The sequence below is a fragment of the Pipistrellus kuhlii genome, unplaced genomic scaffold, assembly GCF_014108245.1.
Source record: "Pipistrellus kuhlii isolate mPipKuh1 unplaced genomic scaffold, mPipKuh1.p scaffold_m20_p_22, whole genome shotgun sequence".
Classification (NCBI taxonomy): Eukaryota; Metazoa; Chordata; class Mammalia; order Chiroptera; family Vespertilionidae; genus Pipistrellus; species Pipistrellus kuhlii.
Window position 1 is genome coordinate 6,030,202 of NW_023425521.1, and position 24,913 is coordinate 6,055,114.

Below are 24,913 nucleotides of genomic sequence, written 5' to 3' on the forward strand. Positions count from 1 at the left end.
AACCAAACCAGATGAGGCAGTCCTGAGTCCTGAGATGTTATTTTCACTTGGGTAGCTGGTGGATGGTGAGCCCAGCAGGAAACTTACAGGGGGATCAGTAACAGGAAGGGTGGGACCAAGATGACCCGTTTTCTTCCATAACTACCTCTCCAGGCCCGAACCTCAATCCCAAGGAACATTCAGTTCTGAAGCGAAATGCCTCTTCCTAAATACCTCCCCAAACAGCAGAAAGCAGCACATCCGGGCTGCCCCTTTTCTAACCACAGAATCAGCTTTAGCCCGCCCCTCCTCCTGCCTGCCACGCCCCTTCCCCATCTGTCACCAGGCCCCATGGTGTGTCACATGGCCCTTAACGTCTAGCTAGTATGAAATGAGATGTGCTGTAAGTGAAGAAGACACACTGGGTTTTAAATACTTATGCAACCATTATCATCATCATCATCATCACCATCACATCATCATCTAAAATAGCTGATTAATCATTTTACATTGATTACCTATTAAGATGGTATTTTTGACATCTTGGGTTATATTAAAATGTACTTGCCCATTTCTTTTTGCCCTTTTTAAATGAGGCTTCTACAAAATTTAAAATTCCATATGAGGTTCACAGTGGCTCACATTGTCTTTCTGTTGGACAGCACTACCTCAAAATATCTCTTGGTGTAGAGGTGCTTATTATTGTTACAGGGCAATCATAATGCAGTATATAAATGTGTCAAATCAACATGTTATACACCTTAAGTTTATACAACGTTACATGTCAACTATATTTCAATTAAAAAAAATATCTCGAGTTTGTCCTAACCTATTTGACCTTGCCACCATCCAATAGCAGAGTAATATCTCACAGACCTTCACTTCTAGAATATCACATTAGTTTAGGCTTCCCCTACCCCTTCTAATCTGTTTTGCACACCCTGGCTGAGTTTATCTGACTAAAACACTGCTTTTATCATGAAACAGTCCTGCTCAAACATTAACACCAGCTCCCAATTCTACTCCACGAAGTCCAAACTCTTCGTAATAACAACTTCCACTTTTAAAACCTGTTCAGCACTCCGTGCGGTTCTCCCAGCAACCTAGCACCTAGCAGACCAGACACTTGGTTTTCTAAATAGAATAGAAAGGACTGAAGCTTTTGCCTGAGCTCGAGGGCGAGGGAACACATCTTTGATCTGAGAGGTCATAAAGATGATGCAGTCAAAGCATCCAAACAGCAGCTCCTTCCACTCAGGATGCTTATGCAAACACCACAGAACCAGCCAAAGAGCAATCACACACAATGTGAGTCTATGAGACAAACTATTTTTACATCAATCGAGAGAAGAAACTGCTATATTTGCATTTCAGAGAACCCAAACAGGAAATCCAACCAGAAAAGCTTAAGTGAAATAGTCCTCTTCTCTTATCCATTTTATGTCCAAGTGTCAAAACAGATAAGTTTGAACTATACCAATTTGAAATGCTGTGACATAACAATAATTGAAATACGATTTCATCTCAAAATTTGAAAAGCATGAATTAAAATTCCCCAGGAATTAAATAAATCTAAAGCTTGAAGAGCTGACAGAGGTAATGATTCATAAACTGTGCTGGTAATTCTACACGGCAGCATGTTTTGACCTGGGGAAATTAGACCCTTTGTCATCTCGAATTACATGAGTTTTGCATTGTGTATTCACAACTTCATACCTTTCATAAAACACATCATCCTATACATATTTTGGGTTGCTTTTTTTTTTTTTTAGTTACAAGAATCAAATAAGTTTTGTTCAATACTGTCTAGTAGAGCCGTTTGGTGCTTGGATCTTGAAATCAGACAGACCCACCTTCTCCATGGCAATCATGTTACAACATATAAATGTGTCCAACCAGCATAGAATACACCTTCCATTTAAAAACGCCCTGTACCATTTATTGTATTACTTTGGACAGGTTGGTTAGCAGTCCCAGGCTTCAGCTGCCGCTTCTTTAAAAATGGGCATCATTGTACTTTCCTCACAGCGTTTCATAAGAATTCAACGAGATAATACCCATCAATACAGAGCTTGGCATGTAGTAATTCTCCGCGGCGGCCGTGCAATGGCAAGATAACGTATCTGCCTGGCCTTAGCATCCTCATTTGAGAAACTTCTTTTTCAAAGCAGCTTGGAGACTCGACAGAAGGGTGGGGCCTCGGCGTCTCACGCCCTCTACTAATAACCTCTGTAAATTTAATAGACCCAGCGTTACACATGACGGGGGGGGACTGGGTGGGGTAGGAGCCCGAGCGTCCGCCGGTCCCCTCCGCGGCCGCCGCGACGCAGAGGCCGGCCTGGAGCCAGCAGGCCGGGCCGCAGCTGCACTGGTTCTCTCTTTTCCCGGCCGGTCAGCCGCTCGGGCGATGAAAACACCACCACGTGGCCTGCCGCCGCCGCATAGGGCGCTGTCGCCCAATGGCGAGCTACGTCATGGAGCTGGGGGCGGGTCTCCAGCGAGGCAGGTCCGCCCACCGCCGTCTCCCATTGGCCAAAGGCGCGCGGCAGCATGGGATCGTGGCCAATAGCGGCCCGAAGTTAGGACCCCGCCCTCCTAGTCGCCCCGCTCGGCGGCACCGGCGGGAGGGGCGGGGCGAAGAGGAAGAACGGGGCGGGGCCGGGGCGGAGAGGGGCTGGCGACCCGGCCCGCGGAGCCGGCGCCAGCGGGCTGCTGAGGTGGCCGTCGCCGGCTCGGAGTTGCAGCTTCCCCGGGCCGAGCGACCCCCGATGGAGGCCGAGGCCGCGGACGGCCCCGCGGGCGGGGCCGAAGCAGCGCTCAGCTGCTTCTCTTTCAACCAGGACTGCACGTAAGCCGCGGAGCCCGCCGGCCGGCCGGGAAGCGGGGGGCGGAAAGTCGTGGCCAGGGAGGGGTGTCGTCCTGTCTGCAACTTGTGGCCATAGAGGCGCGGGCCTGCGCCCCGAGAGGCCGGCGGCGGGACGGCCGGCGCTGGCCCCGACCGGTTGGGGTCTAGGTAGCCACCTCCTCTCCCCACCTCCTCCCCAAGCAGGGGGTTTGGGGAGGCGGCCCCCCAAAACCCTTGCTCGGGTGGAGAGCCCGGAGGGGCTGGCCGAGGGTGAAAGAGGAGAGGCAGCCAGGGGAGGAGAGCCGGAGAAAGCGAAGGAATGGGGGGTGTGGGCTGGTGACCATAGTGGGGGGTCCGGGGAAGGAGTGGGCAGAGAGACCAAAACAAAGGAGGTGGGAGGGGAGGGGCCGGCTGCAAGCTGACCCGAGGCGTGGTGGCTGGGCCCAGGAAGACCCGAGTCCAGGAAAAACTTTCCCATTTGTCCCGGAGCATCTCAACGTGGCATTTGGGCAGGGCCTCGGACCGAGAGGCAGCCTATCCCTGCGGCCAGGCCGGCCCCGGCCCGGCCCCCGGCGGCGGGGCATCGGGCCTGCCCACTCGGGATGGGATGTCAGAATCCTTTCCCTCCGCTCGCCTGAGGCTCAGCGAGGCCGAGTCGCCCTGCCCACCAGCCCGTTCTCCGTGCTCCACCCTGTTGCTTTTTTTGTGGAGTGGATTTTTTCATGTTTCCCCTGGATGTTCATGCGTGGGCTTGGGCCAGAGAGCTGGGATTTATTTACCCAACTGTATTCCAGGCACCCGGAGGATTGGGTCCCTTGAAAGCAGGCTTTTTTTTTTTTTTTTTTTTTTTTTTTTTCCTTCCCTGCCTTTTCTTGGAGTTGTTCGATGCCAGCCCCGGGGACCATATGGAATAACCTCTTTGGAATGTAACCCCCAGCGCATCAGGCCCGGACGGCCTCTCCCGGCTCCCCACTTCCTGCTGTACCAGTTTCTGTTGTGTTCTTGTTTGGAGTCAGTCAGCTTCAGGCTTGTGCTTTTGGCCTGCGCCGGGGCTGTGCTAATATTGAACCTTCCGTGGTGTAATTAAGGCCATCATGTACCATAAGCAGTTCTGGCTCCCAGTCCCTTTGTCTTTCTGTTTAAAAACATCCCATGCCAAACAGTGTGTCTTTGTTCAAAACACTGTATGTGTGATCCCCAGTCATCTGATTGCTGGGCAGCCTGGTCAAGATGTGCGTAACTTTGACGCTTTCTTTTAACCCACAATAAGAAATAGATGTTACAACATCACCCCATTTCCATATACAAATAATACCACTAAAAAAAAAAAGTGCACCACAGGATGGTGTTTACCTTTATTATGGGCAATCCCCGCTGGCATTTTCTGTTTCCTTTTTAAAAGCCATGTGTGACTCCCTGAATTATTTTTAGGATTCACTCATGGTTTGAGACGCACAATGTACAAAAAAGGATAGTCTAGATAAAAATTCTGATGTTTTGTAAGAAACATTTTGCAAGAGGGGATGGCTGTTGAAATGCCTAGGTGTTTTCCTTCCTAAGTGAACACAGTTTAAGGAGAGGAGTTATGTTGCTTATTAGCAAATGTTCTAATTTCTGCTTTATAGCATTGTTTATTAGATTATTTTTTATTTTTGTTTTTAAAAATTGATTTCAGAGAAAGAGGAAAGGAGAGGGAGAGAAAGAAACATCGATCTTGGCTGCATCTTCCTGGGAATGGAGCCTGAAACCCTGGCGTGTGCCCTGACCTGGAATGAAACTTGGTGACCTCTTGACCTCTGGGTGCCTGGGGCAACACTCAATCAACTGAGCCACACGGGCTAGATCTTATTAATGTTAATATATTTTTTTAAAATTTTCACCCGAGGATATTTTTCCACTGGTTTTTTAGAGAGAGAGGGAAAAACAGGAGAAATATCGATGGGAGAGAAACACATGGATTGGCTGCCTCCTGCATGAGCCCTGACCAGGGCCCGGACCAGGGAGAAGCCTGCACCTGAGCTTCATGCCCTTGACTAGAATGGAACCTGGGACCCTTCGGTCTGCAGGCCGACACTCTATCCACTGAGCCAAACCGGCTAAGGCAAGTCTTGTTGATCTTTATTCTAGTTAAGTCCAGGCTTTCATAGCAGTTGGATACGAATGTTATTTTCACATCTGCAGGGTGCTTGGAAAGTTAATTTCCTTCGTCCCTACTGTCAGTTCTGTTTTTTTGGATGAAGGCTCTGCTGGGCAGCTCTGTCTCGCTATAAATAAGTTTTTGTCACAGTTGTCTTGAGCCACAGAGGGTATGACGCTGGGTTTTAAAATGAGTCGAGCCCCTTACCAAGCACATTTAGGATGACCAGTGTGTCTTTCCTCTAAGTCACATGTGTCAAACACAAGGCCCGAGGTCCAAATCCGTCCCGCCAGGCCTTGCAATGTGGCCCGCACCGCGCTGTCATCACTGCACTCCGCTGCGTTTCCATCACAATGACAGTTTATGACTGTTCAGTAAACCATTCGGCCCGCGATTTAGGCTGGATTTTAGATTTTGGCCCCTTCTCTGATTGAGTTCGACACCCCTAAGTGTAGTCTAAGTTTGAGATCTAATGTGTCTGGGGAAGGTGGGTGACGATGGCTCTCCTTCACTCACGCTTCCTGCGTGGCCCTGTGCTGGACACTTGGGTGCATGTTTCCATTTGATTGGAGAGACCCGTGTGTCCCAAACCCTGTGTCCATGAGAGGGGATGAGAATTTTTTTTTCCCCCCTGTAAAAGGGCTTTATGGATAAAATAAGGTTTTCATCTGGATTCTTTGATTCAGAGATGTTTGTAGCCATTGATTAATCGTTTACAACATAAATAGTGACCACTCTCCCAGTTTCTCATATATAAAATTCTTCTGTGCAGGAAGCAGGGCATATGTTTAAAAATTATTTTACATAGCCAGATCTTTTAACATTATAAGACCCTAGTTACATTTTTGTTGTTGTTGTTATTTGAAAACTTTAGAAACCTGTTTACAACGAAATGTGTCTGTCTGTCTGTGAAAAGGTTTATGTGAAAACATTTAAAACACTACAGAGTGCGTTTGGAAGGTTTAAGATGCTGCTGGCTTGCCTTTTCAGTAGCTGACATCACCGAGGCTGTGTTTACAGATGCCAAACCTACTCACCCTCTGAAGCAAAGGGCCGGCACCATGTTAGCCACAGGGCAGGTTGGAGGGCTCAGGAACAGAAGCCCTTGCCTCGCTGATTACAAGTTGACTCTAGTCACAGATCCATGTGTCCCAGGGAAGAACAAATGTTTGGGTAGGGAAAAAAAATATTCCAGAGAAAATCACGTGACCGTCTCTTTTTTAGGCGAGTGAAACCAGAGCCGTGGCCACCTGCCTTGTCGCAGTACGCTAGCTGCTTATTTTAGTATAGGCTGCTCTGTGAAGAGCGAATCTCACCTTTTCATTTGTTTCGTGTTTGTTTTTTTAAAAATAATGTATTTTAATTGATTTTTAGAGAGAGAGGAAGGGAGAGGTAGAGAGAGAGAGAGAGAAACATCAAGGATGAGAGAGAATCATTGATTCTCTGCATGCCCCCCACTGGGGTTCGAGCCCACAATCTGAGCATGTGCCCTGACCAGGAATCCAACCCGGGACCTTTTGGTTCCTGGGTCAACGTTCAACCACTGAGCCACACCAGCCGGGCTCATGTGCTTGTTTTAAATGAGGAAGTTGGACTAACTTTGAGGTCCACTGAGGCCCATGTTAAGGTAAGGTGCCTTTCAGCTCAGACACTCCATTTCCCCAGGATGGAAAGTGCTCAGGGTCAGACTGCTGATTCTGCGCATCTTGTGTGTCCGATTTAGTTCATCACTCAAGTCTTAGGGGCAAAGCAGGGGAGAGCTGGATGGGGATTCCCCGCTGCTGAACAAACAAGCTTCGTGTTCAGTTGCCTTCATCCTGAGGCCAAGCAAACCTGGCTTCACACTCTGTCTTTAGCTATGGGTTGGGAAGTGAACAATTTAAAAACAAGATTTTTTTTTTTTTAAGCTGACCTTGTCCCAGATAAGCGTTTAGTTTTTGTTTTGTTAGTTTGTAGAGCATATTGGGGGAACAGAGGTGATCAGTATTTTTTTTTTTTTTTAATTTCCCAAGTGAGTTTAATGTCCATCCAGGGATTACAGCCACTGGTATAAAGTGTCTGGGAAAGTTTCATGGAAAGTGGTCAAAGGAAGCATCTTTTAAATTTTGCCTACTAATGACCTACTATGCCTATGAGGAACATGTATTTCCTTTTTAAGCAAAAAGAAGAAAAGTCGTCAAGGGAATAAAAAATGACATACCTCTTGGTATAGTACCTCTCCCACAACCAGAAGACCCCTGATTGTGTTGGTGGCCCCATGGTGAAAAGTCTTGAACAGCCCGTTTTCCCTATTTCTGCTCAGCTGGGAAAGCATGGTCTCTGGCGAGGTCGACATTTCCTTTGATGATTGAGCCCATGAAGTTTCATGTCTCATAGCCACTTCACATTTCTGTGAAGAACTGGGACTAATCATGCCTGCCCATCTCACAAGGTGTACCTCACCAAGTTAGAAAGTTACCACATAGCACCTGGCCAGTGTGGCTCAGTGGCTGAGTGTTGGCCTAGGAACCAGGAGATCACAGTTCGATTCCCGGTCAGGACACATGCCTAGGTTTTGGATTCGATTCCCAGTGTGGCGCATGCAGGAGGCAGCCGATTGATGATTCTCTCTTGTCATTGATGTTTCTCTCTCTCTCTCCCTCTTCCTTCCTCTCCCTGAAATAAATAAAAACATGTCTATTTGTTTTAAGAAGAGAGGAAAATGTCATTAAAGCATTAAAAACAAAAACAAAACAAAAAATGTAGCCAATATTGAAGCGCCTGAAGATGTTGGTTGGTCTGCCTCCATGAGGTGAGAGGGAGAAGGGGTGTCAGTCTTCACGGCTGTGGCTGGGATCCAGTACCTGCTGTCATTCCCAGCCTCTCCTTATCGCCCGCAGATCCCTAGCGATTGGAACCAAAGCCGGTTATAAGCTGTTTTCGTTGAGTTCTGTGGAGCAACTGGACCAGGTCCACGGCAGCAGTAAGTGTGTGCGTGTGAGGTCTCGGGTCGCCAAATCCTCCCTCTGGACTTTAATCCGTGCTGCTCCGGAGCTGTCTGCCTTTCTCCCCCTTACCCATCAGACTCGAGTCAGTATTTCTCAGGTTAAACATAAATCAGTGTCTTCGCTTGCTTTAAAACCAAAACCATAGTGAAGCACTTGGTGGGGTGTAGCAGTAGCTTAGGTAACATTTCATATTAAGAAATCCCTTGCTTGGAACCCTGTTGACAATTTTTCATATACATATACGCACCGCCATCAGTTTTTACAGTTGTCATAGCAAAAGATCGGTTAGGATTCCCCCCCATTAATTGGCACTGTAGAATATTGGGAATGTTTTCAGCCATGGAAGTATGTCCTTTGCTAATAAAGCAATACAACCCCATGGACATAGTCCAAATTGAAGATGCTGGCGTACTGCTAATAAATATTTTTTTAAAAATTCAGCTTAGAAACGTGACTCTTATCTTCCCAGGGAACGTAATAGTTTGTGCCACCATAATAGTGAAGAATATAATCTTTGGATTTCCTGGGAAGAAATTGTCTGGTAACTAATATATTGGGCTCCTGATTTATTTGTGAGATGTTATTTTTATTATGCCATTTTCATGGACGACTTGCTCTGTATCTGTCCTGGGTTGCTCCCTACGGGACTTGCCCAAGATCAAGAAAGGCATGCATAGGAAAAGAGTATTCTTCGGCCCTAGCCGGTTTGGCTCAGTGAATAGCGCGTCAGCCTGCGGACTAGGGGTCCCAGGTTCGATTCCGGCCAAAGGCACATGCCCGGGTTGTGGGCTTGATCCCCAATAGGGTTGTGCAGGAGGCAGCCGATCAGTGATTCTCTCTCATCATTGATGTTTCTCTCTATCCCTCTCCCTTCCTCTCTGAAATCAATAAAGAAATGTAAATATATATATTTTAAAAAAGAGTGTTCTTCGGAGGCCCACTAATGTACCTTCTTCCCGAGTACAGAGGTGCTTCCCTGGTCATAACACTGATGTCCAGATGGTTTTCAACAGGAAAGGGATTCCAGAAATTGACAGGGAGCATAGCAGGATGGGGTGGGGGTACAGGTCTTTCTGTGTCGATGCCCCCCATGGTGGTCCCCCTCGTAGCAATAGGAACAAGAATTCTGAAGGCAAAGGCTCCCGACAAAGCAGTCACTTCTTTGAAACCTCAAAGAATGAGAAAAGGGTAGCTGAGATGGCCCAAACCCCTCATTATGTTTCACAGAGCAAACAGTGGCGGGCACCCCAGGGCCTGGAGGGGAGCTCTGGAAATTCTGACTTGGTGTTTGGTCGCTAGCATCTTCTTTAGATATGTGAAAGGGCTGTTTCACTGGGAAGTGGCTAAAGCTTCCCCAGGGGGTGGGGGGCATTGCAAATGCATTCTAATGGGGGTGCCCAGTCAGCAGGACCTAAGGGACGCAGGCTGGCTGGCCGAGGCTGGAACCCGAGTCACCTCGGCTGCTTTCCCTCCCAGATGAAATCCCGGACGTGTACATCGTGGAGCGCCTCTTCTCCAGCAGCCTGGTGGTGGTGGTCAGCCACACAAAGCCGCGGCAAATGAACGTCTATCACTTTAAGAAAGGCACGGAGATCTGCAATTACAGCTACTCCAGCAACATCTTGTCCATAAGGCTGAACCGACAGGTAAGCGGGGCAAGATCCCTCCGGATTGCAAGGCTGCTGCTGGTTGGGACCGAGCAGAAAGATGGCTATCGTTCAAGAGGAATGCCTCTAAAACAAGCATCAAATTCTACTGGGCATTTTCATCCTCAGGCCTCGATTTATGGGGCTCCTGTAAAGAGAGTTTTTAACTCCATGCACTTGTCTCAGTGGCGGGTCCTCCCTGGTCCCCCTGCCTCTTGTTCTTTCTCAAATATCGGCCACCGGCGAGGGGAGCCCTCCCCTGGGTGCAGGCTGGGCGGGCCTCCGGCTCTGAAACCCTGAGCTGTTGCAGGGACACCCCTGGTTCGGGTCCCCGATGCTGGCACTCGCTGCAGACCGGCGGTCACGTCTCTCGGAAGGAAGCTCCTGAGGACAGCGTGTGGTCCTCCTGGGGAGGCTCTGAAGCCGGTCAGTAAAACTGCCCAGCGGGCCAGGTCCTCCGGCTTCCACGCCTCTTCCGCCCAGCTAGCCCTTGAAGATTTTTCTTGTAGTGTTTTCTTTGTTGAAGGAAGGCTTATTCTTATCTCAACTATGCAGCACCTTCTCTTGAAAAATACCCGTTCTTGTTAAATAAGTGGTTGAGGTATTAGCCGAGTTTCCGTTGAATTATTAGGTTCTACGTCCTAGGAGCAGGGCAGGGCCGTGTCTGGTTTTGATCACTGCTGTAAGGCCTGGTGGGAAAGATAGTGAATGCCTGGTGGAAAACTCTTCCACAGATGCCTGTTTCCTGAGCACCTGGTCCATAAACAAACAGACAGTCTCTGCACGACCGCACAGCTCTGTCCGTGAGGCAGGAGGGTGGAGGTCCAGGACAATGGTCTCTCCTGTCTTTGCACCTCGAAGAAGTGCTGATTAACTTTTTTAAACAAACGAGACAGTTTATGGTAAGGAAGAGATTATTCCTTTGAGTTGATCAAATATTTTCATTTGAGTCTCCACTTAAGCCTGCATAAAAGCAGAGAACAGCATGAGAAATAGGATATGGGGGATATTTGTTTGTTTATTTATTTATTTTAAAATATATTTTATTGATTTTTCACAGAGAGGAAGAGAGAGGGATAGAGAGTTAGAAACATCAGTGAGAGAGAATCATCGATCAGCTGCCTCTTGCACACCCCCAACTGGGGATGCACCCGCAACCAAGGTGCATGCCCTTGATCGGAATTGAACCCAGGACCTTTCAGTCCCCAGGCCGACGCTCTATCCACTGAGCCAAACCGGTCCCGGCATATTTATTTATTTATTTATTTATTTATTTTTTACGCAAAGAGGAGCCGGAGTAAAGAAGAAAAAAACCCCGGGTTCTTAGCAAGAGAGGAAAAGGCAGTTAGAGGGTTTTCAGCTAGAAGGCTTTTAATTTCCAGCACAATGCCTGGCTCAGGTGCTCCCTCTGAAGTCTGTTGTTAGCACGTTCAATGTTGTTGTCGAACTGTCTTGTTTTGTCCTCTGCATGCAGGAGTAATCAGTGTGGGAACATTAACTATCCTCTTTCTGTAGCCGATTGTCTCTCTCAGGCTGTTTAGGCCAATGGTCGGCAAACTCATTAGGCAACAGAGCCAAATATCAACAGTACAACCATTGAAATTTCTTTGGAGAGCCAAATTTTTTAAACTGACTCGCCCAGGCCGTGGTATTTTTATGGAGGAGCCACACTCAAGGGGCCAAGAGCCGCATGTGGCTCTCAAGCCGCAGTTTGCTGACCATGGGTTTAAGCAAATGTCCTGGAAAGATCAGAATTCTCCCATAGTATCTATGGCATGTCTTTGTATAACTTCTCTCTTACTTGCTCTCTGATATTTTCATTATCAAATGGGACAAGGGAGGGTTATTCCAGTGTCCAATCCAGTCTGTTGACCTTTAGATGTCACCCCACTCAGCATAACACTCATTACCTCTAGGGCTCTCCTCCCCCACCTCCCAAAGGACAGGAATGCACCTGGAATTACCTGGCTGATCGAGGCCAAGCTAATGTGAACCCAGGGCCCACATTTCTGCTCCTGAGAAGGTGCTTTGGAAGCATTTGGGGTTTGCTGTTCTTAAAACATTCAGGTTTGGGCCTTATCAACTTCTGGTTTAGGCAACTCCTGCAGCCTTCAGATAGATAGAAAGGAAGAATATCTAGTGATCGTAATCTTTTAGATGTGATCCCCCCCGCCCCCAGCACTTAACTGAGGAGATGCATTCAACGGAATTGTAAGGTTCCAGCTGAGAGGTTTGCGACACAGGAGCAAGACACGAGAGTCCAGGAGATCAAAAGGGGGAGGTTTTAATCTTGTGCTTCTGGGCAAAATTCTCTGGTCTGAGGGTGGGCCAGGGAAGTTCATGCCAAAATGGGGGTTTAGGTACTTCTTTTATACAGCTGTTTAGTGGGGGGAGAGCCAGAGAGGTGTGGAATTTCTGCCAGGAGTCTAGGAAGGCGCCAGTAATCTCTGTCACCATCTGCCTTGCAGATGCTTGCATCTGCTCTGGACTTCCCCCCTGCCTCTACCTAACAGGAATAAAGGCGGTTACCCAGATGCACTTCAATATGCGAGCATTTACGGTCTTTGCCACCTGTTCTCAACCTCCGCCTGGATGCCAAGGGCCCTAGAACAGATGCAGCATCTGCATCCAGGCTCGGACACCCAGTCTACGTTCGTGGTGCTCGGGAGCAGATGCTATAAATATTTTTAATTGCTAAAAGGGTTATTAATTATAAAACCTCGAGAAGTGGATGAGAGTCGGAGTGACAGGGAACAACCTGGAAACTGGCTGTTGAAGGAAGCCAGCTCCAGGCTCCTGCCCATCTCAGAAGCGTGCTGTCACGTGAACTGAGGACAAAACGCCTCCTCTTGGCCTCTGCGAGTTCTCGGTCTGTTCCCCTCCCGCTTAATTCTTGTCTGCTGCCCACACAGGGTTGACCTGAACGTGGGCCAAGTGGGCCACAGAGCAGATGGTGCTGAGAGCGCCAATGGGAATAGACGCAGACGGGACAGACTAGCAGTAGGGGCCATTTCTGCAGGAGGCGTGAGCTGGGGATTGGGTGTGGGGCTGGAGAGGACTACGAGAGAATCTCACAAACTTAAGGACATACACACGCATAGAGATAGTCCACACCATAGTGAGTGCTGGCAAAAGGCACGGGGATCAGGGCAATCGGAGAATATGTGCTCCACGGAGGAACACTCCTTTGTCAGACTCAGCACCCACCCTCAGACCTGTGACCCCAGAGCCTGCGTTAAGATGAAGATGTTGACATTTTATTTTTCTGCCTTTCTGCTTGGTTCAAGTGTTCATCTCCACTTTTCTGAGCTTTGAAGAGTCTTACTGGGCAAACAGCAAGGCAGGCTTTTCCCAGGATGGGGAGCCTCCTGCTTTTGTGTAGTGTGTTAGGTACTTCCCTTTCCATGTTTTGAACCCTGGGATAAAAGGGTCTGCTCCGTCAATGGTGGTTCTCAGACACAGGTGTACGTCAGATCCTCGGGGCACTGGCTGCACCACCTCCCGAACCAGAATCTCCGGGGAGAGCCCAGGCCTTGCCCCTTGGGTGCTCAGATCCTCACCCAAGTCCTTACCCACGGGCCACAAGTCAGGCGAGAGCAGAGGTAGCAGGTGGCTCAGAGTGAAGCCAGAGCTACCAGATGTGGAATTCTTCCCAGCTCCTCGCCATCACCCGCATCTGCTCACCTGTGCTGAGCTGTGCATCCAGTTCCTCACACAGCAGCATGTTAACCCTGTGGCCTGTTTCCACTGGGTAGAGAGCAGGGCTATGGGGAAGAGGCTCCAAACCTGACAGGTCTCGTTGGAAGAAGAAGAGAAGGGTCTTACGGCCCTGGGGAGGGCGATCCCCAAGGAGTGGAGCTGAGCATGGGAAGGGGAATGGGGTGTTCCCATGCCGAGGCTGGGGGGCGTGCACAAAGGTAGGTCTGCAGGAGAGTTTAAATAAGTTAAAATCTGACCATTCATTGGAGAGGGGTAAATCAGAAGATTGGGGAGCAAAGAAACCTACGTCTGCACAAGAGGGAAGAGAGCCTGTCTCCACATACGACAGACCCACAACCAACATGATACTCCATGGGCAAAAACGACAAGTGTCCCCCTTAAGACCAGGAACAAGACAGGGATGTCCGCTTTCACCACTCTTATTCCACACAGCACTGGAAATCCTAGCCACAGCAATCAGACAAGAAAAAGAAATAAAAGACATCCAAATTGGAAAGGAAGAAGTAAAACTGTCATTATTTGCAGAAGGAGTGATACTGTATATAGAGAACCCTAAATTTAGATCCTACCAAAAAAATAGTGGAATGGATAAATGACTTCAGGCAAGTAGCAGGGTACAAAAGAAATATTCAGAAATCAGTTGCATTTTTATATACCCATAATGAACTATCAGAAAGGGGAACTAAGAAAACAATTCCATTTATAATTGCATCAAAAAAATAAAACGGGGATAAATTTAACCAAGGATGTAAAGACCTGTACTCAGGAAAGTATAAGACACTGAAGAAAACAGTATGGAGTTTCCTCAAAAATTAAATGTGGAACTGCTGTTTGATCCAGTGACCCCACTTCTAGGAATATACCCTAAGAGACTCAAAACACCCATCAGAAAGAACATATGTATTCCTATGTTCATAGCAGCACAATTTACAGCAGCTAAGATCTGGAAATAGCCCAAGTGCCCATCAGCAGATGAGTGAATAAAAGTGCTGTGGTACATTTACAGCATGGAATACTCTGCAGGAGTAAAAAAGGAGGATCTCTTATCCTTTGAGACAGGATGGAGGGACCTGGAGAGTATTTTGCTAAGTGAAATAAGCCAGTCAGAGAAACGCAAGTATCACATGATCTCACTCATACGTAGAATTTAATGAACAAAATAAACTGATGAATAAAATAGGTCCAGAGACATAGAAACTCAGAACAGACTATGGACTCTCAGAGGAAAGGCAGAGGTGGATAGGAAGAGATCAAAGAACTTGTATGTGTATATGCATAACCCTTGGTCTCAGACAATAGATGGGGGAAGGCCTAGGGCAGAGGGTGGGTTGGGGGTGGTGGATTATAAGGGATCAGGGGGTAGAGGGCGGAAGGGGACATACTCATATGTAATACTTTCAACAGTAAAGACTTAATTTATAAAATAAGACACTGGAGAAAAAAGTTAAAGAAGATATAAATAAGTGGAAGCATATACTGTATTCATAGATAGAATATCATTAAAATGTTAATACTACCCAAAGCAATCTATAGATTCAAGATACCAATGGCATATTTCACAGGACTAGATAAATATCCCCCGAATTTATATAGAACCACAAAAGATCCAGAACAGTCATAGCAATCTTGAGAAAGAAGAACAAAGCTTGAGGAATCACTCTACCTGATATCAAACTATACACTTCAAGGCCAATGATAATCAAAACTTCATGGTACTGGCACAAAAACAGACATGGATCAATGGAACAGAGTAGAAAGCCCAGAAATAAATCCAGGCCTTTAAGAACAATTAATATTTGACAACGGAGACAAAAACATACAATGGAGTAAAGATAGTCTATTCAATAAATGGTGCTGGGAAAATTGGACAGTTAAGTGTATGACCTTACATAAGAATAAACCCAAAATAGATTAAAGACTCAAATGTTAGACTCAAAACCCTAAAACTCCTAGGAGAAAGCAGGCAGTGAAATCGCAGACATTTGTCATAGGAATCTTTTTTCCCGATATATTGCCTTGACAAAGGAAACTAAAGGAAAAATAAACAAATGGGACTACACCAGGCTAAAAAGTTTGGTGCATACATGTGTGTGCATGTGCACGTGTGCATACATAGACATCATCTCCAAATCCATCAGCCAGAGTTTTCCTCTGTCAGACTTGGTTGACGTGTCTGTGTGGTTACAGAGGCTGCTGGTGTGCCTGGAGGAGTCCATTTACATCCACAACATCAAAGACATGAAGCTGTTGAAGACCATCCTGGATGTTCCTGCAAACCCAACAGGTGAGCTCCCGAACGAGGGGGATGCCCGCTCCTCTCACGTCCAGGTGCCCCCTTCACAAACCATCTTTCCGCCTACCTTGAGGACCTGAAGCAGTTGTTTTGCTTTATAAGTTTTCATGGTGTTTACCCCAAGGCTGTGTTTTAATGGGGGCAGGTTCAAGTACGTCAGGCTGTGCGCCCTACAAGAGGCTGTGGCCCTCACGGCCGCCTCCTCCCCACCTCCCTCCAGAAACTCCTTTCATCTGGGCCCATTCTCAGCAAATGTGTCAGGGCGTTTAAGGTCGACGCGTGGGAGATTCCATGCATCTGGTACCGAGAGGTGTTCACCCCTAATTATTTTCTGTGGTTTCTCAGCACAGAGTAGGCGTAATAATTAAGAGCAGGTTTTGACTTGGTGTGTCTACGTGACTAAGAGAGAGACAAACCGAACTGCAAAGAATATGTTCTGTTATGTTACAGAGAAATCTCCACGTTGGACTTCCCAAACTTCTCAGGATGGGACGCTGCCGAGTCAGTTTCCCCGTTTAAGTTTGTGAAGTGCAGTGTTCTAGCCTTCTGAAAGGCCAGGGTCAGGTTGAACAACCACTGTGTGTCTTTTTAAAAAAATATATTTTTATTGATCTCAGAGAGGAAAGGAAAGGGAGAAAGAGAGATAGAAACATCAATGATGAGAGAGAATCATTGATGGGCTGCCTCCTGCACGCCCCACACTGGGGATCAAGCCTGCGACCCTGGCATGTGTCCTGAGTGGGAATCAAACCCTCTTGGTTCATAGGTTGATGCTCAACCACAGCCATGCTGGCCAGGCCGCAGTGTGTCTTATTACACCTGTGAGAGGATGTCCAGGAGTTTTACAAATCCTGAAATTTATACTTATCCTCTCAACAACCCCCCTGCCAGAATTACTCGGAGAGTTAACTGAGGGCAGGGAATGAGAACCATGGCACATCTGCCCCACATCACACGCGGCCCACTAGGCTCACTCACTAGCCCAGCGCCAGCCCCAGCATCGCATGACATGACCGCTCCCCACTCCAGAGCCATCGGCTGCCTCTGAACCCTCAGAACCACAACTGTAAAATCCTGAGGTCAGTGGCCGCCTTCATCCGCTCACTCTCTGACAGATACTCTGAACAGCACCGAAGATGGACACGCTGGCTCTGACCCATATAAACCCTTCATGCCCACAAGACAGACAGAACCGCATGTCTCATGGCTCGAACTCACATGCTGCATGCACGCTGCCCACGTGAACCATGAATCAGTGGCACGAACCGCGTCCTCCCGCTGCTCTGCGCTCAGCATCTGTGTGGCAGTACATTTCCTCCCTCTTCATCTGTGTTTGTGTCATGCCGTTCCTGTTGTGTCAGAGATTGCAGGCTGCTTCCTCTAAAGAGGTAGGCCCGACGGGGCTCGAAGCTAATTTCCTGCCAGCACAGCAGTGCGCCAAGCTGTGGAGGACAGACATCTCCGGACAGGTCTGCCAGCCACGGACTCAGCTGTGCTGCCGATCTCACAACCGTGTATGGGGTACTGAGGGGCAGTCTACACCCCCCCCCCCCCAATACTGTGTCTAACTGAGTCCCCTCTCTGGAAGTGGTGCTGCAGGCCGGAAGCTGGCTCTCATTTGCAGAAACAGTGCATTTGCAAGCACAGATTCCTTCCTCTGTCTGAAAACGGGAAGGCATGCTCTGGGCCACCCGTCAGCCCAGAGGGAGCAGCATGTCATCAGTCACCATTAACTTGCTTGAAGTTGGACGTGTCATGCTAGGCATCCCAGGACGCCGGTGGCTTAGAATCACAGGACGTCCCTGTATCCAGCGGACGATGCCATTGGCTCTTGAAGTGAGAGCAGGCCCTTCTCTTCCAGCTGTGGTGAAATCATAGCTGACAGTGATCTGTGAAATCCTGTGTCAAGTGTCAAACATCAGAACCTCGTTCCTATGGAAGGAAATGTGCTCACACGTTGAGAACAGTGAAAACCCTCTGGGTTTTAGGATGGTGGCTGATTACCTCTTCCTCCGTATCTTCTGGCTTTGCAAATGGCTAATCACTTTTCTGTTATAAAATACTACCAGAGGAAAGGCTCGTTTCCTTCCTTAAACGGCTTTGTGCGGCACCTGTGACAGGAACTGAAGACTTTGTGCTCTCCTTGGGGGCTTCCAAGCTGGTTGGATCCCAGGCAATCGAAGGAACTCACGTGAAGCGTTTGTGGGGGCCTTGGTTGTGTCTGCGAGGGTCGGCGTGCAGGACCCCGTGACTACAGGCAGGTGGTAGGCACAGGTGCAAGCCCAGAGCCCAGTTGTCAAACACGTGGGCTTGTGCCAGTGTGCCCCTGCCCTGGCCGCTCCCCTCTGCCCCTTTCTTGTTAGAATCTGGGGCCATGTCATTCTCCTCCAGGCGACACAGGAGGTGCCATGTTAGCTGAAGACGTTGAAGCCTGTCTTCCTTCCTGAGATATTCGATTTGAACATGAAACTCTGAAGGGCACCTGTGGGAATGGCTCATTCTAAAAGACAAGAAGTAACCAGGGTGGCTGAGGACCTGGAGAAAAGGGAGCCCCATGCCGTTGGTGAGAATGTCAGCGGTACAGGCACTATGAAAAGGAGCAGGGAGCTTCCTCAAACAGCTGAGCTGTCAAGTGACCCAGCTGTCCCACTGCTGGGAATACAGCCTGAGCAAATGAAATCACCCCTATGTTCATCGCAGCACTGATCCCAGCAGTCAAGATCGGGAAACAACCTACGTGTCCAGCAGCGGATGAGCTGATAAAGAGAATGTGCTGTGTACGTGCAACGCAATCTGTTCAGCCATGAGAAGGATGAACTCTTAGCATTGCGACAACACGGATGGGCCGTGAGGGTATTATGCGGAGCGAAAGATGTCAGGCGGACAAAGACAAATATCGCAAAAACCGTACGATCTCTTATATGTGAATTTTTAAAAATGACTTTGTAGCTACAAGAACAGATTAGTGGTTGCCAGAGGAGGGAAGTGAGGGGTGGGGGGCAAAATGGTTGAAGGGGGTCAACAGGCACACATTTCCCGTTATAAAATCTGCCCTGGGAATACACAGCATGGTGGCCACGGGGAAGAACGCCGTGTTGCACATTTGAAAGTTGCTAAGAGATAAGATCTTAAAAGTTTAGCAAGAAAAAAAAAATTGTAACTGTATGTTGACAGATATTAACTAGACTAGTGATTATTTTGCAATATATACAAATACTGAATCATTATTTTGGCAGACCTGGATCTTGAACTCATGTCCCCTGTCTGTGTGTGTCTGCCAGATAGATATCCTTAAAACACTGCCTGTTTTTTTCCTAACAGCTTATTGTGATATAATTGGCATGCCATATGACTCACCCATTTACAGTACATAATTCAATAGCTTTCAGTATATTCAAAGAGTTGTATGACCACCAGGGCAATCAACTTTAGAACATTTTATCCCCTTTAACCCCCCTAAAAAACACACACAAAAACCAAAAAAAAAAAAAAAAATGAAACCCATACCTCTTAGCCATCAGCCCCCATACCTCCAGGCCTAGGCAACCCTAATGTACATTCTGTCTCTAGATTTAGCTCTTCTGGACATGTCATAGTAGTGGAATGATACAATATGTGGTCTTTTGTGTCAGTCTTCTTTCACTTAGCATAGTATTTTCAGTGTTCGTCCATATTGTAATATCTATAATAATAAAAGCATTATATGCTAATTAGATTGGCTGTCCTTCTGGACGAAGCTGGGGGCTGGGAGGAAAGCCTGGGGCCTGGGTGCCAGAGGGAAGCCAGTGCAAGCAGTCAGAGGAAGGAAGGCCTGCTCTTGCACAAATTTCATGCATCAGGCCTCTATGTTAGTATTTCATATCTCTTTATTAATTAACTAGAGGCCCAGTGCACAAATTAGCTCATTGGTGGGGTCCCTCAGCCTGACCTGCACCCTCTCACAATCTGGGACCCCTTGGAAGATGTTGGATAGCCAGTTTCGGTCTGATCCCCGCAGGCCCAATCCAGAAAGGAGGGAGCTCAATCCTATGTGTTGAGCGTCTGTCCCCTGGTGGTCAATGTGCGTCACAGTTACTGGTTGACTGGTCATTCGGTCGACAGGTCACTTAAGCTTTTATATATATAGAATAGATAATATTCCATTGTAAAAATATACCACATTTCACCCACTCATCAGTTGACAGTCATTTGGGCTGTTTCTACCTTTTGACTGTTACGAAGAATGTTACCATGAACATTTATATCCAAGATTCTGTGTGGCTCTGTGTTTTCATTTCTCTTGGGGACAAGTCCAGGAGTGGGGTTTTTGGTCAGACGGCAACTCGGTGTTTAGTCTTGTGAGGAACAGCCAGGCTGTCTCCCCAGCTCTGGCCCACGTGGCCTTCCCAGCAGCAGTGTGAGGGTTCCAATTATGTCTTTTTGATAATAGCCATCCTGGTGGGTGTGAAGTGGTATCTCGGTGTGGTTCTGATTAACTCTGCTTTTTTTAAACACATGTACCCAGAAACCTTCAGAACATGCCGGACACATTCATCAGATCTGAACTCAAGTCCTTCTAGGGTTGCCATGTCCGATCTTCCTTTCTGCTAACCACCCCTCTGAGAAACCCCATGCAGACCAACCTGGTGTCCTGGTCTTCCCTCCCCCATTTCCTTCTGCTGGGCAGGCTGATCTTGAAATTGCATTTTGGTTTGCAAAGAACCCCGATGAGATGGGGAATTGGTTCCCAGAGCAGAACTGGGAAGGTCCGAGTGGTCCCTTGTCAGGCCTGGGCCAAGAGTGACCTTGTACCCGCCAGGGGGCTGCAGGGAACCAGAGCAGGCAGGTCCTGTCTGCCACGCCGTTCCTCCCCTCACCAGGAGGTGGCGGTGTAGGCGAGCCATTTTCAGGGGCCCTTTTGCAGGTGAGTTCTCTCTCTGTGGACACGGGCTTTTTTTTCATCTGCTGTTTGTTCTCTGCCAGGTCTGTGTGCCCTCTCTATCAACCATTCCAATTCTTACGTGGCTTATCCTGGAAGCCTGACCACAGGCGAGATTGTGCTTTATGACGGACACTCCCTGGTAAGTTGGCAGTGCCCGGGCTGACCCCGCCCACCTGCATGGCTCTGTGGTCAGTGGCAGGTGATGAGCGGGCTCTGTCGCAGTGGGGTGAGGTGCAGAGGCAGAAGCAACGCTGGGGGAGTTCGTTCCGGCCCCGGCGCTCGGGTGTGGAGAAAGTAGTGATATTTGCCCTTGAGCCATCCGTCAACATAGCCGGGAGGCAGCGTGCCAGGCCAGGGCAGACAGCTGCAGCGCCAGGGGAACCAGCTGCCAGCTGGTGGCCTGCTGTGGGCGTGGCCCTAGCGCTTGCCGACTTCCTGCCCTCCGCTTGCCAGGCTTCACAGAGCGGGCAGCGCTGCAGGGGAGCCCCCTAAAGACGCACGTGGGGAGGGCTCTCGACTGCGCCATCACTGCACACCGGGCACCGTTGGGCATCCGTCTTCCCGAGGGCGGGACAAGGGATGGAAACGCGTGGCCCTTGATGCAGAGTCTGGATGCACCTGAGCACGTGCACAGCTTCCACGTGAAAGGGCTGCTGGAAAGGGAGAAGGGTGACTGGCAACTGAGGGAGGGTGTCGCGGAGGGCAAGAGGACGCGGAGGGAGGGGAGATCCATTGACCGTCCCCCTTTCCCGAACCCCTTGTTCCTTTTCACCAACAGAAAACAGTCTGCACGATCGCGGCCCACGAGGGGACGCTGGCCGCCATCGCCTTCAACGCCGCGGGCTCCAAGCTGGCGAGCGCTTCTGAGAAAGTGAGTGCGCCGGCCTCTCCGGGGGGCTCTCCTCCCTCGGGGCTCGCTGGGTGGCGATCGATGCCGCTCAGAAGTCGTCTCAGAAGCAGCCCAGCAGGCATGGGGTGGCACGCTGATGCCTGTTAACTCACCAGCCCAGAGGCTTGTGCTAGGCAGGAGGCAAGATATTTTGCATAAAAACTCAGTATCTTTACTGAGAAGTGGGTGTGTCCATCATGGATACAGACAGAGGCTGCCTCTCCTCAATGTGGCATAAACGGAAAGCTTTGCGAGGTAGCAGGAGGTTGAGCGCTTCCGACTGGAATAATTGGGGAGTGTGAGCAAGCTGAATGTTCAAATGCCTCGGAGAACAGGTCTCTCGTGAGCGGCAGAGACTGACCGTTCCAGGAAGCCAGAGCCATTTGAGCGAACACACACCGAGCCTTGGGCTTGGCTGGGAGGGAAAAGGGAGACAGACGCGCCCCGAGAATTGCTTATATGGCACATATGCAAACAGAGAGGCCCCCCGCCCAGCACTCTGTGCTTCCTCCCCGGGGACAGGTGTTCAACGCCAGTAAAAACACGTCTTCTAAAGAGGCGTGTGTGTGAGGAGCCATGGATGGCATGAAGCGCCCGCCTGCTTTCTTTTCCAGGGCACGGTCATCCGGGTGTTCTCCGTGCCCGAAGGGCAGAAGCTCTACGAGTTCCGGAGAGGAATGAAAAGGTGTGTGTGCGCTGAGACCCACGTGAAGCGCCCACGGAGCGCTGCAGTGGGCGGCCGGTAGGGAGAGGCGGGAGGGGTGGCTCTGTGCCCGCCTCTCAGTGCTCCATGGGGGCAGAACTGTGCTCTCGCAGGCAGCTGACCCAGGGCCCCACTCACTGCTTAGGACACCTGAGCGCGAAGGGGCCGTTTTAACACGGGCTCAGCCAGGGGAGTCCTTGGTGGGTGTCGCTGTGTGGCCAGCAGAGGAAAAACGAGATCCAAAAGCAATTTCTGGTCCCCTTCTGCGGACAGAGGAAGGGGTGATGGTCTGGGACCCCGCTGGCCGTAGGGTTTGCAGCCAGCAGTGCAGAGGGCAGCTGGAAAACCTCCGTGGTGACCGGAAGGAGCAACCTGTTCCTTCCTGCCTGAGACCGTGACCCTGTAGGAACCTTTCCAACGTCGATTCCTAACGAACGCCCAGACTCTGGGGACACGTGGTTCTCTTATGAAGCTGACTCTCTGGCTCACGGGTCCACCTGCTGCTCTGTGTTCTAGGTACGTGACCATCAGCTCCCTGGCCTTCAGCATGGACTCGCAGTTCCTCTGCGCCTCCAGCAATACCGAGACGGTGCACATCTTCAAGCTGGAGCACCTCGCCAACAGGTAGGCTCGGCGCCAGGCGTCACACACTCATTAGGCGGGAGGATGGGGCCCCGAGTATCCTGTGCTGGCGGCCACGGACAGCACGTGTGGTTCCCTCTCTCTCTGAAAGCCACAGCCTTGGCCTCCCTCGTCAGAGCGCCGAGGGTGTGTGAGCAAAGGCTCGGCGGTGTAACGCATGGAGGCCATGTCTAGGGACCCTCCAGCGGGGGCAGCCACTTAATCTTTCTGGACGCGGTACAGATTCATCTACACACCTTAGGCTTGTTGTAAGGATTAACTGAGCGCCTAGACCTCGGGGGTGGGGAACGTCCTGCCCGTGGGTCTTGTAAGGCCCCGCACCCGAAATCACTCGGTCTGGCCCCGCCCAGGCCTCAGGGGTGAACTAATGGGCTGTTTGACCAAGTACAGCAGGCTGATATTTTGCGTTGCTCTAACTCACATGTGTCAAACACAAGGCCCGCGCGGGCCAAATCCGTCCCGCCAGGCCTTGCAATGTGGCCCGCACCGCACTGTCATCACTGCTCTCCGCTGCGTTTCCATCACAATGACAGTTTATGACTGTTCAGTAAACCATTCGGCCCGCGATTTAGGCTGGATTTTAGATTTTGGCCCCTTCTCTGATTGAGTTCGACACCCCTACTCTAACTCTAGTAATGCAGTCATTGCCGTTACCCGCCCCAGAGTGCCAGGCGAGGGCTGCCAGTGCCCTTGTGTGTGACTGGCAGGCGTGGGTGGGGTTGGCAATAGAGAGCATGTGTTAGATTGCAGTCGGGCCCTATTATCGCCATAACGAAATACCACAAACGTAAAACAGCCAGCGGGCGTACCTCACGGTTCTGTAGGTCAGTCGGCGGGACGGCTCAGGGCTCCGTCGGGGTCTCGGGAGGCAGACATCCCCATGGTGGCCAGCCAAGTTCACATCTGGAGCTGAAAGTCCTCCAGACTCACCCGTGTTGCTTCCTCCTCGGGCTTTGGCTTCCCCCGGCTCCCCCTCTGCCCTCCTTCCCCGCCAGCACGCCGCTGAGAAAGCTCTGTGCGTTAAGGGCGCACGTGATTCGATTGAGCCCAGCTGGGTAACCTCCCGCGCTGCAGCCGGCTGGGCCTCTCACCGTCACTGCTCTCAGCACCGTCAGGTCCCGGGGCCAAGGTCGGGGGGCTGTGGCGGAGTCTCGGGGCCACTGCTAGGCGTTCTGCCTGCCGTCGCGTGAGCGTGAATGCACAGGGCAAAGTGCTACGGGCACGCCCCCGTCTCCTCCTGCGGACGTTCACACCCGAAAGCACCACAGCTGTGAGGCGTTCCCCCGCCCAGCGCCGTGCGTGGCAGCGTGACCTTGCCCAGCCCACCTCCCAAGGTCAAGATCCCACTCAGTAGCAGTGTAGGTGGCTCACACCTTCCTCGGGGGGCGATGGACAGTCGCGTCTCCTGACACTTCTCTTAAGTGAAGGGAAATTGAAACACGAAGGCTTGGTCATCAGCTCAGTCCCACTCAGAAAGCAGGTGGTGGAGTCGGCGGTAATGGCGGTACAGGCCGTAGCCACTCCAGGAGCAGAGGAGGGAGAGGAGATAGAGTCCCTCCTCCTCTCGGTTCCCACTTCCTGCATTTGCACCTCGGGGATAACCACAGTCACCTTGCTGGGGACAGCTACGCAGGGGACATAGGCATGGGGCCTAGCACAGCGCCCGCACACAGCCCAGCTGTTTTGTTAGAGGGCGTCTCCGGGGCTGGTGTGACCGAGGAGGCTCTGGGATGGTGGCCTCTGGGAATGAAGGTGCCTGAGGAGGGAGTGCCATGTCCCCAGGAGCGTGTCCGTTGAGAAGACAGAGGATGGACTGGCCCGAGAGACTGGAGGGGACCGACCGCACAGAAAAGTCACAGATTGCACCAAGAGATGCACTTCCATTTGTAGAGCCCCTCACACCGTCCTCCCCGGGTCCCACCGCATCCCTGCCAGGCAGCGGGAGGTGCTTCAGGTGCCCCTGTCAGTAACTGCTGGGGTTTTCTTATCGTTCTCCTGGGCTGTGTCTCCTCCATGAAGGCAGGACCGGACACTAGAGCTCTTGGCAGGACAGTTCCAATTTTAAAAATTTGTCCCGCGTCCCCACGGTGTTTTAGAAAAGTCCAAAAGATTTAAAAGAATCTTTCCAAAAATTGGGACTTGTTTAAAACG

At 50.0% G+C, this 24,913-nt stretch overlaps 1 protein-coding gene across 9 annotated transcripts in view; it reads left to right on the top strand.

The window, feature by feature from the left end:
* Window positions 1-2,638: 2,638 nt before the first annotated feature.
* WIPI1 (WD repeat domain, phosphoinositide interacting 1) overlaps window positions 2,639-24,913 on the top strand; it is a 28,792-nt gene continuing 6,517 nt past the window's right edge. For 4 of the 9 annotated variants that reach the window (XR_006742490.1, XM_045586275.1, XM_036451397.2 and 1 more), the window contains exons 1-8: window positions 2,642-2,827; window positions 7,841-7,923; window positions 9,425-9,594; window positions 15,502-15,598; window positions 20,570-20,667; window positions 21,307-21,399; window positions 22,032-22,102; window positions 22,637-22,744. Coding sequence is in view for 8 of the 9 variants with exons in the window: in XM_045586275.1 (XP_045442231.1) it covers window positions 2,748-2,827; window positions 7,841-7,923; window positions 9,425-9,594; window positions 15,502-15,598; window positions 20,570-20,667; window positions 21,307-21,399; window positions 22,032-22,102; window positions 22,637-22,744 (800 nt within the window). In the remaining variant the exon portion in view is untranslated. Of the gene's footprint in view, window positions 2,828-7,840; window positions 7,924-9,424; window positions 9,595-15,501; window positions 15,599-20,569; window positions 20,668-21,306; window positions 21,400-22,031; window positions 22,103-22,636; window positions 22,745-24,913 lie in introns of all 9 variants that reach the window. The other 5 variants (XM_045586274.1, XM_036451398.2, XM_045586280.1 and 2 more) reach the window with 5 other exon arrangements.